Genomic DNA, 14,979 nt, shown 5'->3' on the forward strand with positions numbered 1-14,979 from the left:
CTTGCAACAACTTTAGAAATTCTTCCAAAGTATAATAGTATACTATGATGGAAAATTATTGTGTAGACATGTATTCACATTAGGGATCAAAAATGCAAATTTACATATTTACGCTACCTACACTCAGTACATAATTGGAATCTGAATATTTTTTAAATAAATATGGAATAAAAAATATGATTGCATATTATAATCTTTGTGGAGATTTCTCAAATAATTAAGTGTGTATGAATATTTTAACTATTATAATCAATTTATAACAATGTAATGTGGGTTTATGCTAAACTTTTTTTATATTATATGTGAGTAATAAGACATCAGAAGATTTCTACTTCTTTTTAAACGCAAAATAAAACAATATTAATTAATTTAATATGTCCCATTTTGTTTTTTGGTCAGTACATAAATTAAATATAAACAACTAATTAATTAACTATTTTATTTTACAAGTTGACATGGCTTCGGACAGTTGGTCGGCTTCCCCTGTGTCTGACGAATTCCTAGCTGATATGTTGTCACTTGGAAGGTCCACCTGCAGATTGGTATTGGTATATAATTCTTTATCTTGCATTAACACTAATGTCTTTAACTGTGGTAACAGTAGCGTGACGTCTTTCAACATGGCCATCGGTGTATCTGCGGGGTTCATTGACCGGATGAGTCCATTCTCTTTCAACATGGCCAACTGTTCACTGTCAAACAAACCACCAACAAAATGTATTAACCTCATTCAATCAGTGTTATAAGAGTGGTAGGATGATTAAAAGAAGGGGGAGTAGAGATACTTACGATTTCCCAAATAATATCGTCGATTTTAAGCATATGTGCAGGATGTGAGCGCATTTCGCAACATTGCAAGAAGGCAATACCATCCAGACAAGGTCTTTTAAGGTCACCATCCAATCCGAATATATACAAGGGTTGGCATTTATGCAGTGGATAGTTTTCCCTTCAAGTGCTGCCATTTGGATCTGTGTTAAAATATATAATTATTATTTATTTATATTTTTATTGAATGTCTATTAATATGGACAGTTACATTTATATGTAAAAATTAGTCAATACAATTATAATATTATTAATTTATGGTTGAATCTATATTAGTATCTCATGTTTAATCCCAAGATTATATATTATATTATAAAGGTTTGAAAAATAATATTATTTTATTCTAGCTCCCAATAACTGTAAGCAAACTTAAAATATTAAACATTATAAACCTTGTACGGAGCATTATTTGAATTATTTTCTTGTGCTTGAATTTGTGGAGTAGTTATTATTTGTTGTTGTTGTTGTTGTTGCTGCGTCTGTTGTAGTTCCTGTTGAAAAGTTATGAAATAAAAATTTGGTAAAAAAAGTACCTATGGTTATTCATTTATGAATTATAACAAAATATAAAAAATCAATTGAGGTAAAATATTACTTTTACAAGTGAATATCTAATGTTTACAAAATTTGAACTTCAAACACTCAAAAAAAAAAATTAATTTGCATTTCTGGAAGACTTTTTTTTTATTATTAAAGGTAGGAAAACAGATAGGATTATTTTCTTGTATTAAAAGGAAAAGAAAAATTTCCAGTAGTTTTTAGAAGCGCCAGGAAAAACAAAATAAAAACTCATAACAATGAATCTAATACGGAGAATTTTTATTTAATTTGGTATAACTCTTTGGTAAATATTAGCATTTTCTATAAGTGATAAAATTTTAAATATATTTTGACTTGTTATGAGCGGTTTACGGACTTTTTAGTTCAAAATTTTTTTTTATATATTTAATTTATAAACACTTGCGCTACACGTGTACTAAAATAAATTATTTTTATTTTTTGATACCAAAAATTTTAAATTTTAAATTTGATTTAAATTTTTTTGAATAAAATCAAAATAGCCAATTTATGAATCTGATTATAAGAACGATTTGGATGGTAATAACATTTATCTATGTCAAGTAGTTTATTTTTTAGAATTTTTTTAAATTTCAATATTATTTTGATTAAATTAATTTGGAACACAATAACATTTTAAAAAATATTATTTTTGGAAATTTGTTAACATGATAACAACAAATATAATTTTATCAATTTTTGCCATACGTTTAAGCCACTATTTTTTTTTTTGTTAGTTCTTTCTGTTATACCTGTATGTTAATAAAATGTTATTCGTTGAGTCAAAAAGCATCCAAAAAAGAATTTAAAAGGTACAATAACATTAAAAGAAACAAATAAAATCAAAAAAGTATGTAAAAAATAAAGCTTTCAAACTACATTTCCCATTTACATAATTATTAGTCAGGTTTAAAATATATAATTATTAATTGATATATGTATTTATTTATAGTTAATACCTACTAAAAATAAATGATATATTTGAATACATTGTGAAAGATACAGGCAACAATATTTTTAAAGAACCAAAAATATAAAATAAATTTAATAAACTGAGTACATAACACATACCATTTGGTTCTTCTTCACTTGCGTACTGTGTGGAATGATTGGTACGGGTGTTGTTGAAGACATGTGAGGAATAGAATTTTTATCAGGGACTACTTTGAACCAGGAACCTGGTGTATTGGTCTTGAAAGAATTCTGATTGGTTGATAGATGTGAATTAGCCATTTTAAATGGCCAAATATCCTCAAAATGTGTTTCTGGTGGATACAAATTTTTGATATCATCAAGGCTGACCACTAAGCAAGAGTCACCAGCAAAAAACTCAGCTTTAACACCTTGAATTTTCCAACAGAACCTGAGATAGGCCAAATTCCAGTTCTCTAATTTTATAGTTTTTTGTATAAGATTTTCTGTATCTCCCTCAAAGTAGAACAAAGGCAAATATTTTTGGCCATTTTGAGTACAATATGGTACACAGGAGAAAGGGTCAGAGTTAATACGTATAAAACCGCATTTTTCTTTGTAACCTGAAGTATTGTTGCACTTTAATTTTTTATAACATATGTTTATGTATAAATAAAACTTTTGAATATCTTCTAAACGGACGATATAATCTATTCCTGCTAAGAATTGGAAATCTTTGCCATTTCCATAATGTGTTTCGTTTAAGTAATTTAATATCTTCGCTTCCGAATCAGTGATCACATAAGCTATAACTGGTGTACATGAAGTATAAATATAAGAATGTATATTATGTAAATATTTTTTAAGGAGTTCATATTCAGCCATCCGAGTAGCTACAAATTTCAAATGTTTATCATTAACTAAACGCATAATATATGGTATGCGGTATCCTGCTATTGTTTTCCAAGCAAATCCATCTATATTTCACAGAACAATATTAAATATAACTGTCTTCATATGAAATTTTAATACATGAATTAATTCCTGATTACTTACCTTTTAATATATTATCAAGATCTTTCTTCTTCATTTTATCAGCCATTACATTAATTTCAGGATCAATAGTTAATTTTCAATATGTATTCCTGTAATTTAATTATAAAATTATGTCTTCAATGTAATTCAAAAAAATATAAATAATTACATTTATAAAAATATATTTTTATAATTTTTTTTTTAATAAATTGGGCAAATTATTATCACTAAAAATCAAAAAAATACTTATCAAAATATTAATCAGAAATTACCAAAATAAATGTTTGTTACAAAGGCACAAATAATCTATAAATGTTTTAATGTTTAGTTGCTGAGAGTGGAAAAAGAATTACTTTTTGATTTTGATTATTTGTCTGTAATGAAAAGATCTAAAATTTTGCTAAGGTACCAATAAGAAATATTGATAAAATTCAAAATAAATCATATTATATTAGGATTAATGATAGTGTTTTCAAGCTGGGCGCTACAACAATACGCATTTTCTCTGCACGGTGGTGTAGCGCCTTCTTATAAACTAATTTTATAAATCCTTCATACATTCTAAATTTATAATACTACCAATTAACATAATATTTTCCTCTTTGTATTATGAATACTGAAAAAGTTATTAAAATAATAATTATATTAATATAATATTTTAAATAATAATTTTATATTTAATTTTATCTTCAAAGTTTCTGTCACAAATTTTAGATAACATTTTATATACATTTTCTAAAATACAAAATAAATTGTCTGCATAATTGACATATCAGTATTATAAGTTTATAAAACATCATAGACTTGCCAAAAAGCTATTCTAATATTTTCAAATGGTTCTAACATTTTAATTGGGAAAAAAGTTCACTAGTTTGAAGAGATTAACTCATACAGGTAACTTAAATTACTAACGAATACTTCAAACTAATTGTGTTAATGTGACTTGTAACATTAGATAGTTACTCTATAACATTTGTTATATACATAGGTAAATTACTAAACAACATGAATTGTAACCATACCAGTCAAGCATAAATATACATATAGCTTCTAATTTATAGAGAATTGGTCATGGTTGACAGTTCACAGTCTGATAATTCAAATTGGGATGGCATTTAGTATTTTATTTTATAAATTTGTATTTAATGTTTTAGGAATACTCACTAGTTATTTAAATGACGATCTATCCAATACAGAAATTAGAATCAATATCTTCAGTGTATTTTGTAGCACCAAGACCAAAACCAAATAGCAATGTCAGTTGTAGGTTATCCTGAAATTAAAAGGTATTATATATTATATAATGTATGAAATGTATTAAATTAACATGGGTGGCTTAGAGTAATATTGTTCCTTTTGAGGATATTTATTATAGGTAGGTACCATTTATACCTATGTCAATTTACATAATTCATATTATTACCTATTTAAAAATGCCTAACCAGTATTATAAAAAGATAAACTCTGGTTTACAGTTTCTACCCATTAAGTTCATAGTTCATTCTATTCAGTACCTATGCTTATTCTATTTACCTAAACCAATTTTTGAACACTAACATAATATAATTTATACATATTATATTTTAATAAAGTATTTATTGATATCACTGTATCAGTAAAGTAGTTTGGTTTATTCAATTTAAAATAAATCACTTCGAAAAATTCAATATAAATTAAATTAAATTAATGTATAATCAAAATAATATAGGCATAATGTTACGTAAAATATGATAAAAATATTAAGTACAGAAATAGATAATAGACATACTATGAGTACATTGTATATATTATTATTATTATTATTATTATATCCTCAATCACAGACTTATATTATTTAAATTAGTAACCTATTATATAATAAGTCCTTTAAATGTAACGTGCTTAAGAAAATGTTTTTACAAATTTGAATAACTACGAATTTCTAGACATAGTATGTCTGAAAATGGTTTATTTTGCTTTAGCTCAATCTATATTAATATATAGTATAATTTATTATCTGACATTCTGCATATTATCAAAATGTGTTGGAACTATTAAACATTACACACAGAATGTTCATTAATTTATGAACAATTCTTGTATTGCTCATAATTATAATACTATTCTCTAATTGAAAAACTTAAAATAAAATGTCAATAATAAAGAGGTTCATAACTTGTTATTGTTTTTCAGATGTAGTTTTGAGTACTTCGTGTCATTCAACAGCAAATATAATTGCTTCAGCATCCTTAGAAAATGACAAGACAATAAAACTATAGAAAAGTGATAATTAAAGTTTAATTTAGAACTTGAATATTATTTTGTATAATTTGTATAAAGGGAATGGTTATATTCTCATGCCTTTTGACTATAGTCTTATTTTCATAGTATTCAACTATAAATTACCAATAGTAATAGTTAAATCATTATTTTTAGTATTTTGTCTTGTTATCTTGCTCAAAACTCAAATAAATTTAACAAAAAAAGAAATATAGAATTGTAACTATTACTTTCAAAAATAATTTTCACCATAATAAATGGTATTCAAAAAATGTGTATCGTACAAAATAATAAATATGACTGTTTATTATAGGTAAGATACAAGAATTGTAATACTAAATGCATGAAATATTAATGGACTTATACTGTAGTATGTTTTTAATTTAAGTTTTTAAATTTAATTTCACTTTAAGTTTGTATGGAATAACTATTTATTCACTATTAATAAATTTAAATAATTTTCATTTACAAGTAAATTATTTTGTACTTTTATAAAATGTTAAGTATTTTCTGGATTTTTTTACAGTGATCTTGAAACTTACAATATATAATTCTAAAAACAAAATAAATTTAACCTAAAATGGTACTTTATGCTCATGAGCACCTTTTATAATTATTTCTATTAATACTTCTTCTTATACTTGAATAAAATATGTTGAAAATCAAAAATTAGTCATTTTTATGAAATGTATAATATAATTAAATTGTTTACTAAAATAAATCACTTAGAGAATCCTTGTATAGTTGTATTTAATTGTCAAGCTTTTTGAAAAATTGTATCGACATTTATAATATTATACAATAAAAAAATTAATATATTTTAAAAATTTTACCATGTATGGAAAATTATAACTAAAACCCTTTGGTGAAAATGTCAAGTATCTTTATAATTATACATTTTTAAGATACACCAAATGTACAAAAAATCATGTCAAAACTGAATTTATATAAAAATTCCAGTGTTTCTCGATTGCTAAGAAAACTAATATAAATTTTGCTTCTGATAATGTCATCCCTAATAATTTGTAATGGTCTATAAATACTTTCATCAACTGCTTTTCTCTTTCCTGAATTTGAAATAATTTTTTCATGTAAATTCACGGTTCTTCGTGATCATGTAACTCACATTGAAAAATAATTGTAGAACTTTCAATTTTAAAAGACGACCGACAACCACGAGTGTACAACGCCATTTAACACCCTCATTAATATGTTTATCTTTATAAATGGTTTACACAACTAAGTCACTGCTTCTTTCCCTTTTAATCATTTCTAAATTATACAATATCTTTACACAGTGAATAAAAAGTGCATACTTCATAGAATAGTAGGTACTAATTTTACATATTATAAAATTAAAATATAAGTACTGTTAAATTCACATGCCTATTCCTTATTAATCTAAACTTTTTCTGATATCATAGTTAAAAGAGTATCCAGTTTATTTTAGACTGTATCTTAAGAAAAACCAAACATTGGCAATTTTCGAACACATATTTTTTAGACAGTGCACTAGTGCATCTTATTTAGGTACCTAAACAGTACATATCATAACTCACTTTCTTATAATTTCTACAAAAGTAATTTCATTATATAATATATTATCAGACTTTTAATGTACGTATATTATGATATATAAAATTAAAAAGTATAAAAATAATAATTAATATGCCAATGATTGCATTTTAAGCAGGAAAGGAAGTTAATGTTTTACTGACATTTAAATGAACTTTATTTTTTGAATATTTTTGTTGATTATCCATTTTTTAACAGTTCGACCATTATCTTTTTTTTTTACCTAACTGCAGTTTGACCATTTAATATAGGTAGTTAAAAACTAAAAAGTGCAATTTGACTACCCCCGTCACAATAAAAGCAAAGACTGATCAGAGATCACTGATGACAAGATACAAAAATTAAAAACAATAGGTTACCTCTTAGGCTTGGGTTGCCCACCTCAGGTGTTGAGTGTACTTCATCATTGAGTAAGTCACGGCAATGTGTGTTAAACTTGAGTTCAATAACGATGAATCATTGTTAATGATCCATTGATAGGATTAAAGAATTAATTTGATCTTTAATCGTGATAGATGACTGCTGCTTTGGGTGTAATAGCGTAACGAAAATATGTAATACGTGTAACGCAATTTCGTTAGAATTGTTTCCAGGAAATGAAAGTGTAATGGAAATTACTTTGGAATTACGATTATTAATTTCTATAAGTTATGATATAATTCGTAAATGGTGAGCACTTTGGTACTTTATAAACGGAAAGGCTATGCCAATTTAATTACCCGCAAACGAAAACTGAAAGTTTCTAAGTGGAAATTCATGAATAGAATATTTGTATTACGTTATGGAGTGTTTTTAGTATAAGTTTCCAATATTGAAAATCAAAAGTTGATGGTAGTTCAAAAAAAAAAAAAAAATGTCACTTATCACTTATCAGTCAAATAAGAAACAAAGAATTGTTTTTGTTTTAAAAACGTTTTGGTTGTTATCTATAGCAGTGATTGTTATCAGGGTTTTTTTTTTTTTATCATCTGCAGTCGGCGGTCGTGTTCACGCAATATTTATTAGTTAAGTACTGTTTACTACGTACGTACTAAAATATTATATTGTTATAATATTATTGCTAGAGCTGGCGAATACACTAAACAAAACTATGCCTGTTGTAGGCATAATGAATGCATCACTCAAGTAGGAAGTCACTAGGAGCAGTATGTACCAGGCAGTGTAAGTTATATCATTATAGTTTTATGCTAATCGCGATATTATTATTGTACATTGACAGGAAAGTAGGTACCTACTACTGAGTACAAACTCTTACAGTCTGTAGTAGTAGACGTTGTTGTAGCCCGTTGGTGAATAAGATTTGTTTGTGTCCATACATGTATATGTATCAATTCTAATACCTAATCTAAAATTTGTAACAATAATAATAATTATATAGTCGAGTATAATATTATTATTTATCATGTGTAACCAGCGTTCGACTTAAACAAGTTACATAACGTTAAAATTAGGTTTTTTTATTTTATAATTTATTAAAGTCTAGCTACCGCTATTTCTACTTCTACTGTTGCAATTGCTACATTTAATTCGACAACACGCTCTTACAAATAATTCAACAATTATATTGTATCAATGACGCAATGGCAAAAAAATGGTAAATTCCTAAATTCATAGGTATCCATGAGCTGTACCACCGTTTTCCGTTATAATTGGTTTATTCTGTGTACCTACCTATAGTAATAATTGTTTTATTTCATTATAAATATTATGTTCAATTTTCATTTGCAGACAATCGCAAACTTGTTGTTGACATTGGATATATACCTCGGCTCTAATTGGCTTGTTCACCATGTCTTTAAAGTACAACGTCACATTCAACGAATGCAGGTAAGTTGTAAACACCACCATACATAATATATTTTATGTGTCAACATTTAATCATAAAATATATTGATATTTTCAGAATAATTATTGAACGCACCTTCAATATTATCAAAACACGGTAAATAGTATTATATTATTAGTAAATTGGGCCACTATTTCTTAAACCTTAATTCTTCAATATTATATAAACATATCTTGGAATAATAATTTATTATTGTTATCATTGTTATTATAATTATAACTGAAATCGTTTATAGTGTCACACCACAAAGAACTTTGATCGGACCGTTGGAGATAAATGAAAAGTTATCAGGCATATCAAAACTTTTTAAAGATCAAATTGTTGGGCCTGAAGGTCTGTTAATACAATAATACTTTATATACATTGCATTATGGCCATATTGTTAAAATTATCGATAATGAAGTACCTAGTTCCTGTTGTGAAATTTGGAAAAGTTTGTGGTAAGTAAATTTATTTTATAAATACTTGATAATATCACTCATCAAAAATTTAATTTTTCCAATATTTATTAAATTGTTGTGCCAAAAATCATATTAACATATTGCAGATAATTATTGTACTAAACCAATGTATATTATTCCAATAATTAAATACCAATTTAATTTTCTGGTTTTAATTTGATATATTTGTATTAGATGGATTATACAAAGAACATATTTGTAGACGTCCACTTGGCTTAATAAATTATGGATACAACGGGATTTTATATGTAGCTGATGCATATTATGGTTAATTTAAATCCAGATCAGTATTGTATGTTTTAAAATAAATTACTGATAGCATACATTTTTTACACAATATTTGTTTCAATTTTTTATAATAGGCACAAAAGAGCAATTAGTTTCATTGGATGAAGTTATTGATTGTGTATGTCCTAAATTACCAAATTCAGTTGTAATAGCTTCTGATGGTACTATGTATTGGACAGACTGATACAAACTATAAATTACACGATGGAGTTTATACATTACTTATTTGCTGATGGTACTATAAGGTGACTAAATATTTTTTTCCTATACTTTATCAACGAATATCTTAAACATTTGTTAGTTTTTTTAATTGTTTTGATTATTTGTATTTTATAATGACAAACAACTAAAATACGTTTCATAACAAATAACAGATGCAATATTCAAGATTGTCAGTGTTCTGAGTTCCATTCTTCTGTTCTTCAAATGTTTACTTGATAAGAGATAATTGGTTAAAAAATGAGAGAAAAGTGACTACATAAACTACTTTACTAGTATTGTTTTAAAATTATTTTTTTTTCAGATTTTCTATATTGCCAACAACTTTTAAATCTGGATCAACGTCTTCAGATTTTTATTTCTAGTAGAACATGATTTTCATGCTGTAATTCAAAATTTCATAATCAACACTAAATCTGGATCCATTATACACACCTGCTTCTGCCTCATCGCTGGAGGTCATCATTTTACCACCACACCAGGCGCCATCATATTTAATTTTTCATTCAACACTAATCTTCCATTTGCTAACAATTATAAATTGTTTATATCAGGAGACAATATAATCTCTCAGTCAGCAAAACACACTTGGGATTTTGGATTTTATCTTAGTGATGTTTGTCTTTGACTAAAGCTCCTCCCTTAAGATTTCTCACAAAAATATATTTTTACAATATTCAAATTTTCCTAAAGTATTCTCAAAACGTGTATTCCAATTTTCCATTTACTTGATATCCTTAGCTTTTAGTCGGTTTATTGAAAATGTCAAAACAAATATTGCTACGATATATCAAAATTCATAATCTCATTGTCATCTTTGTCCCAAATTAAACACTCACAATCAGTCTTGGTTTATACAATTTTGTTTAACAGATCTATACAATCAAAATACATGAAAACACACCTTTTTTCTCCTTAACACATTGCATTATATGGTTGTCAACTATGGGACAATACTCAACATGTTCAGTAATCCAAGATAGATTTGTCCTAGAGAACTGGTTTATTATTTAATTTTTTTCACGTAGATGAGGCATACTCAACTAGTATAAAATCCCATCAAATCGACTTTCAAGAAAAAATTTTTTATATTAAATTATTATTTGTTAATAGAACAATTACCGGCAGAGCATTTTCTAGAGTTTTCTTGAGAATCTACCTTCTTGCCCATGCTCACGTTTTCATATAATTCATTAAATAGTCCCCCAAATAAGAACTTACAATAGTACGGTGAATAAAACTACATTTTTGTTTTTTGCTGTTAAGTGTGTTGCCCAATATTTAAAAGACTCTTCCTACTCCCCAATTTTTGAAACTTTAGAGGTCAGAATTAAGCAGATATTTTTTTCACTTTTAAAATATTGAATGGCATTATATTGATCAGAATTCTTAATCACATTTAACTATTTGGTCTTAGGTTGTCAAACTAGCCAATTAAATAAAGTGTATGTAGAATTTCATTGTAATACTATCCCTCAAAACGTGATAGTTCTAATAATTTGTCTTTTAAACAGGCTTAATGTTGATTTTTTCCGTAATAATAATAATTAATAGGTAATATTGTATTTATAATGTATACCTTATATATTATTTTCTTTTTCACACATTATTATAATTGTTTATCAAATATTCTTCATATGTTCATGTTAGATGTATTACCAAACAATCATTGTCATTTTATTTTTAACTTGAAATAAATAAGTAAATGGTTTTAGTGTAGTATGTAATAGTTGTAACTTATAAGGAATTATACTGATACATTTAACATTTTACATTCTAATAAAATTTACATGTCTCTGGATTACAATGGAACCTTGGTATCTTGAGCTCATGTAAGTTTCTATTTTTTTTTTTTTACTTTATTTATAAAAAGTGCATAATTAAAATTTAAAAACTTAAAAATGTGAAATATTTAAAAGTAAAAGTTTATTAACATTAACGATTCAAGATAACAATTTAATTAAATCATTTAAAGTATTTGGCACAATTCAATTATGAATTATTTCTTATAATCTTACAAAATACAAACTTATAACAATAAATATAACCTAATAACCGTTCATCTACTCAACATATTTTTATGTGCTTCACGATAATCTGGTAATAGGTATACTTACATATTATCATGTAACCATGTAAATAATATTATAGATATTATCTGTAATCGTGGTAATCGTGTACAGAACAAAATTAACAATACAAATAACAGATGATCTATGATTTTTACCTAATTGTGAATCAGCCTAATCAGGCATCATCGTATTGTTTCATACCCGTAGCCCGTTGGTATTTTGTAGTGGCCAGTGCGGACAAGAGGATTACACGCAAGTATGTGTCATATGACGAGTGACAGTAATGGTCCAATTAGTTATAATAAGCACTTGTAGTGAGTAGGTACAACGGTTATCATTGATATACCTTGAGATTGAACAATATCAAATGTATTACTAATTATAACTTCTGGTCTTTGTAGTTGGTAAGTACGAGGGTAAGTATTATTATGACCAATGCTGAAAACACCTTCAGTGGGGCGATTTGAGGGAACCTTGCCAAATGGGACTTATTAAATACATTTAGGGGCACAACTTAAGTTTACAGTACTTCATGAATTGATCTGAAAAATGTAATATCTTTTACCCTAGGGCATAAAAATCCTAATTGGTGCGGTATCTACCAAATAGGTGTAACAAATTAACACACAAACACCTCCCAAAACTACCCAACTTTGAGAAGTTATATCTCATTAATGGATTAATGAAAAATGAAAATTTAAACATGATAATTCATAAAAAAAATAGCCTTATTAATTTATGAAATTAAAAGTATAGGTTACCATTTGAAAATCAAAAGTTGATAGTGAAAAATATAAAAAAATTATAAATTCAACAACAGCGTAAATCTATAATTTTGAAAAAAAAAATTTGAAAAAAGTCAATACTTTTTGAAATAATGACTGTTTTACTCTTAGTGAATCATCCTGTATAAAAAAATTGTGAACAAGTGGGTACCGCTGTGGTTACAGTAGGTGTCAAGCATGTCGTTGTAATGAATGTGTTATAATATTTGAATTATATTGATAAATCATCGTATACGAAAAAACATTCTATGGAAGCGTTTGTTTGTGTAAATACTGAGTAAATATTGTGTACCTATTTACACAATAATCTATTCTATAAGAACGGTAAATTTGTCATATTTTCCCCGATGACTAGATAACAAACATTGACAACGCTGTTGCAACGACGACGGCTACCGTGATTCTGAATTTAACATAAATTTCCATTAAAAAGTTCACATTTTTTCATTTATAACTTAATTTCTAAAGGTACGATTTTGATTTTTCTTACAAAAGCACGTTTTTCACAATATTTTTGATGTTTTGTAGTTTACTAGGAGTTAATTGACGCATTAGAAAATTAGTTATGTTCTATAACAAATTTGAAATTGACCTGTGTTTTACAGTCTTAAGAGGATGTCAGCGTACTATTCGTTTTCTCTCTCTAGCCCACGCTCAACATAGACAAAACGCATTTACGCAAAGTAATCTTTTCTATGCGTTTAAGTAATCTTAGAGTAAAGTAACCTATTACAAAAAAGATGGAGAATAATATTTTTGAGGGAACGACATATCGATTTTATATTTTATTATTATTTTACTTTGTATTCGACTTTCAAAACAAACAAAAAAATGCTGTAAATTTAAACGATGTTTAAATTGTTTTGAGACAATATTTAGACAAATCGATATGTCATTCCTTCGAAAATATTATTCTCTATTTTTTTTGTAACGGGTGACTTTACTCTAAGATTACTTAAACGCATAAAAAAAATGATTTTGCGTAAATGTGTTTTGTATAATAATATGTTCCGCGTGAGCCAGAGAAATAGTGAGCTGACAGCATCTTAATACACTTCGTCGTGCAGTTATTATATTATTTTTTGTTACTTTCTTTTTACGGTGGCGCTGGATTAAACTGTACAATAATAATAATAATAATATTGTTGATCTGTAAAATTGATCATAGGGTGAAAACGCTACTAAACCAGACGAACTAAATCTAAAAATAAGGTGTCCGGAGTATGGTCGCTGGTCGCAGGATTAAACTCAATCGGCAAGGTCATTATAGCTTATAAATTAAAACGTTACTGCGACGTGACTACGTGAGCCATTCTCCAATTTCATGCAAGTTGTATACGAAAAAAAATTAATATAAAATATAGATTTAGGTAAATAGAATTATGAAATTATGAAAAACTGAAAAGTAAAAATTAACTAAAAAATTGCGCCCCAAAAAATATTGCGCCCTAGGCCAGTGACTTTGTGGCCTATGGGTAAATCCGCCCCTGATTGTTGGTACTAATCTTAAAAATTGGCCACGCCCGTTTGAAATTAAAAATACGGATACGTAAAAGATATATTAGAGACGCCACATCGACGCGGCGGCAGCGGTCTCATATTAAAAATATTATATAAAAATAAAAAATAAAAAAAAAATAAAAAAATATTGTTTTCAGTATAAAAATATAATAATATATAATCTTTTATCATAATATTATCAAATATAAATTTCATAAATATTCATATTCCTACATTCCTACACATGCGCAACGCGTATACACGATTGCCGACATATTATTATGTTTAGAATTAAATCCACACGCATGCGCAGTTCAATGGATAAGTGGTCAGACGTGGCGCGTTTTAAAATCAGCTACCAGGGACTCATGGTCTAATCGTTACTTTTCTTCAGTTTCGGCGGCGGCGGCTGTTGTGACGACGCGCGGCAGCAGTTGTAGCTACGCGCTCAACAGCCATCGCGATCATAGCATACGTAAATCGAAAATATAGTCGTTACACCCGCATTTGTTGTCTCCGTCTTACAAGCGTACGACATAACAAATTTACGCTCAGCAGTTCACGTTTTATGCCGTTAGCTTAACAATTAGAGTGAATCGACCTATTATGAAACTTGATGGTAAGAAGATTATCTGTGTTTG

The 14,979-nt window shown here is 27.1% G+C and overlaps 1 protein-coding gene and 1 long non-coding RNA gene across 2 annotated transcripts; one reads left to right on the top strand and one right to left on the bottom strand.

The window, feature by feature from the left end:
* Positions 1-274: 274 nt before the first annotated feature.
* Positions 275-7,983, bottom strand: LOC100573925. The gene is made up of 7 exons (XM_008186221.3): positions 7,527-7,983; positions 4,498-4,606; positions 3,355-3,443; positions 2,458-3,275; positions 1,221-1,319; positions 790-971; positions 275-692 (listed from the first exon to the last, which is right to left on the bottom strand). The coding sequence occupies exons 3-7, from the start codon at positions 3,398-3,400 to the stop codon at positions 434-436; spliced, it is 1,404 nt and encodes a 467-aa protein (XP_008184443.1). The 5' UTR covers positions 3,401-3,443; positions 4,498-4,606; positions 7,527-7,983; the 3' UTR covers positions 275-433.
* A 163-nt stretch (positions 7,984-8,146) lies between these two features.
* Positions 8,147-11,693, top strand: LOC100574010. Its single transcript, XR_510847.3, has 7 exons — positions 8,147-8,328; positions 8,896-8,994; positions 9,071-9,109; positions 9,249-9,453; positions 9,649-9,766; positions 9,837-10,007; positions 10,286-11,693. It is a non-coding gene; the product is annotated as an uncharacterized LOC100574010 (long non-coding RNA).
* The last annotated feature ends 3,286 nt before the right edge of the window (positions 11,694-14,979 follow it).

This window comes from Acyrthosiphon pisum, chromosome X (genome assembly GCF_005508785.2).
Source record: "Acyrthosiphon pisum isolate AL4f chromosome X, pea_aphid_22Mar2018_4r6ur, whole genome shotgun sequence".
Taxonomy (NCBI): domain Eukaryota; kingdom Metazoa; phylum Arthropoda; class Insecta; order Hemiptera; family Aphididae; genus Acyrthosiphon; species Acyrthosiphon pisum.

Bases quoted from the DNA above. Each gene is read 5' to 3' on its own strand.
- LOC100573925 (XM_008186221.3), bottom strand. From the start codon at position 3,400: ATGGCTGATAAAATGAAGAAGAAAGATCTTGATAATATATTAAAAG. The intron at 1,320-2,457 runs GTATGTGTTATG...ACTTTTCAACAG, and splicing joins AAGTGAAGAAGAACCAAATG to GAACTACAACAGACGCAGCA. The intron at 972-1,220 runs GTTTATAATGTT...ATTTTAACACAG, and splicing joins CAAATAATGCTCCGTACAAG to ATCCAAATGGCAGCACTTGA.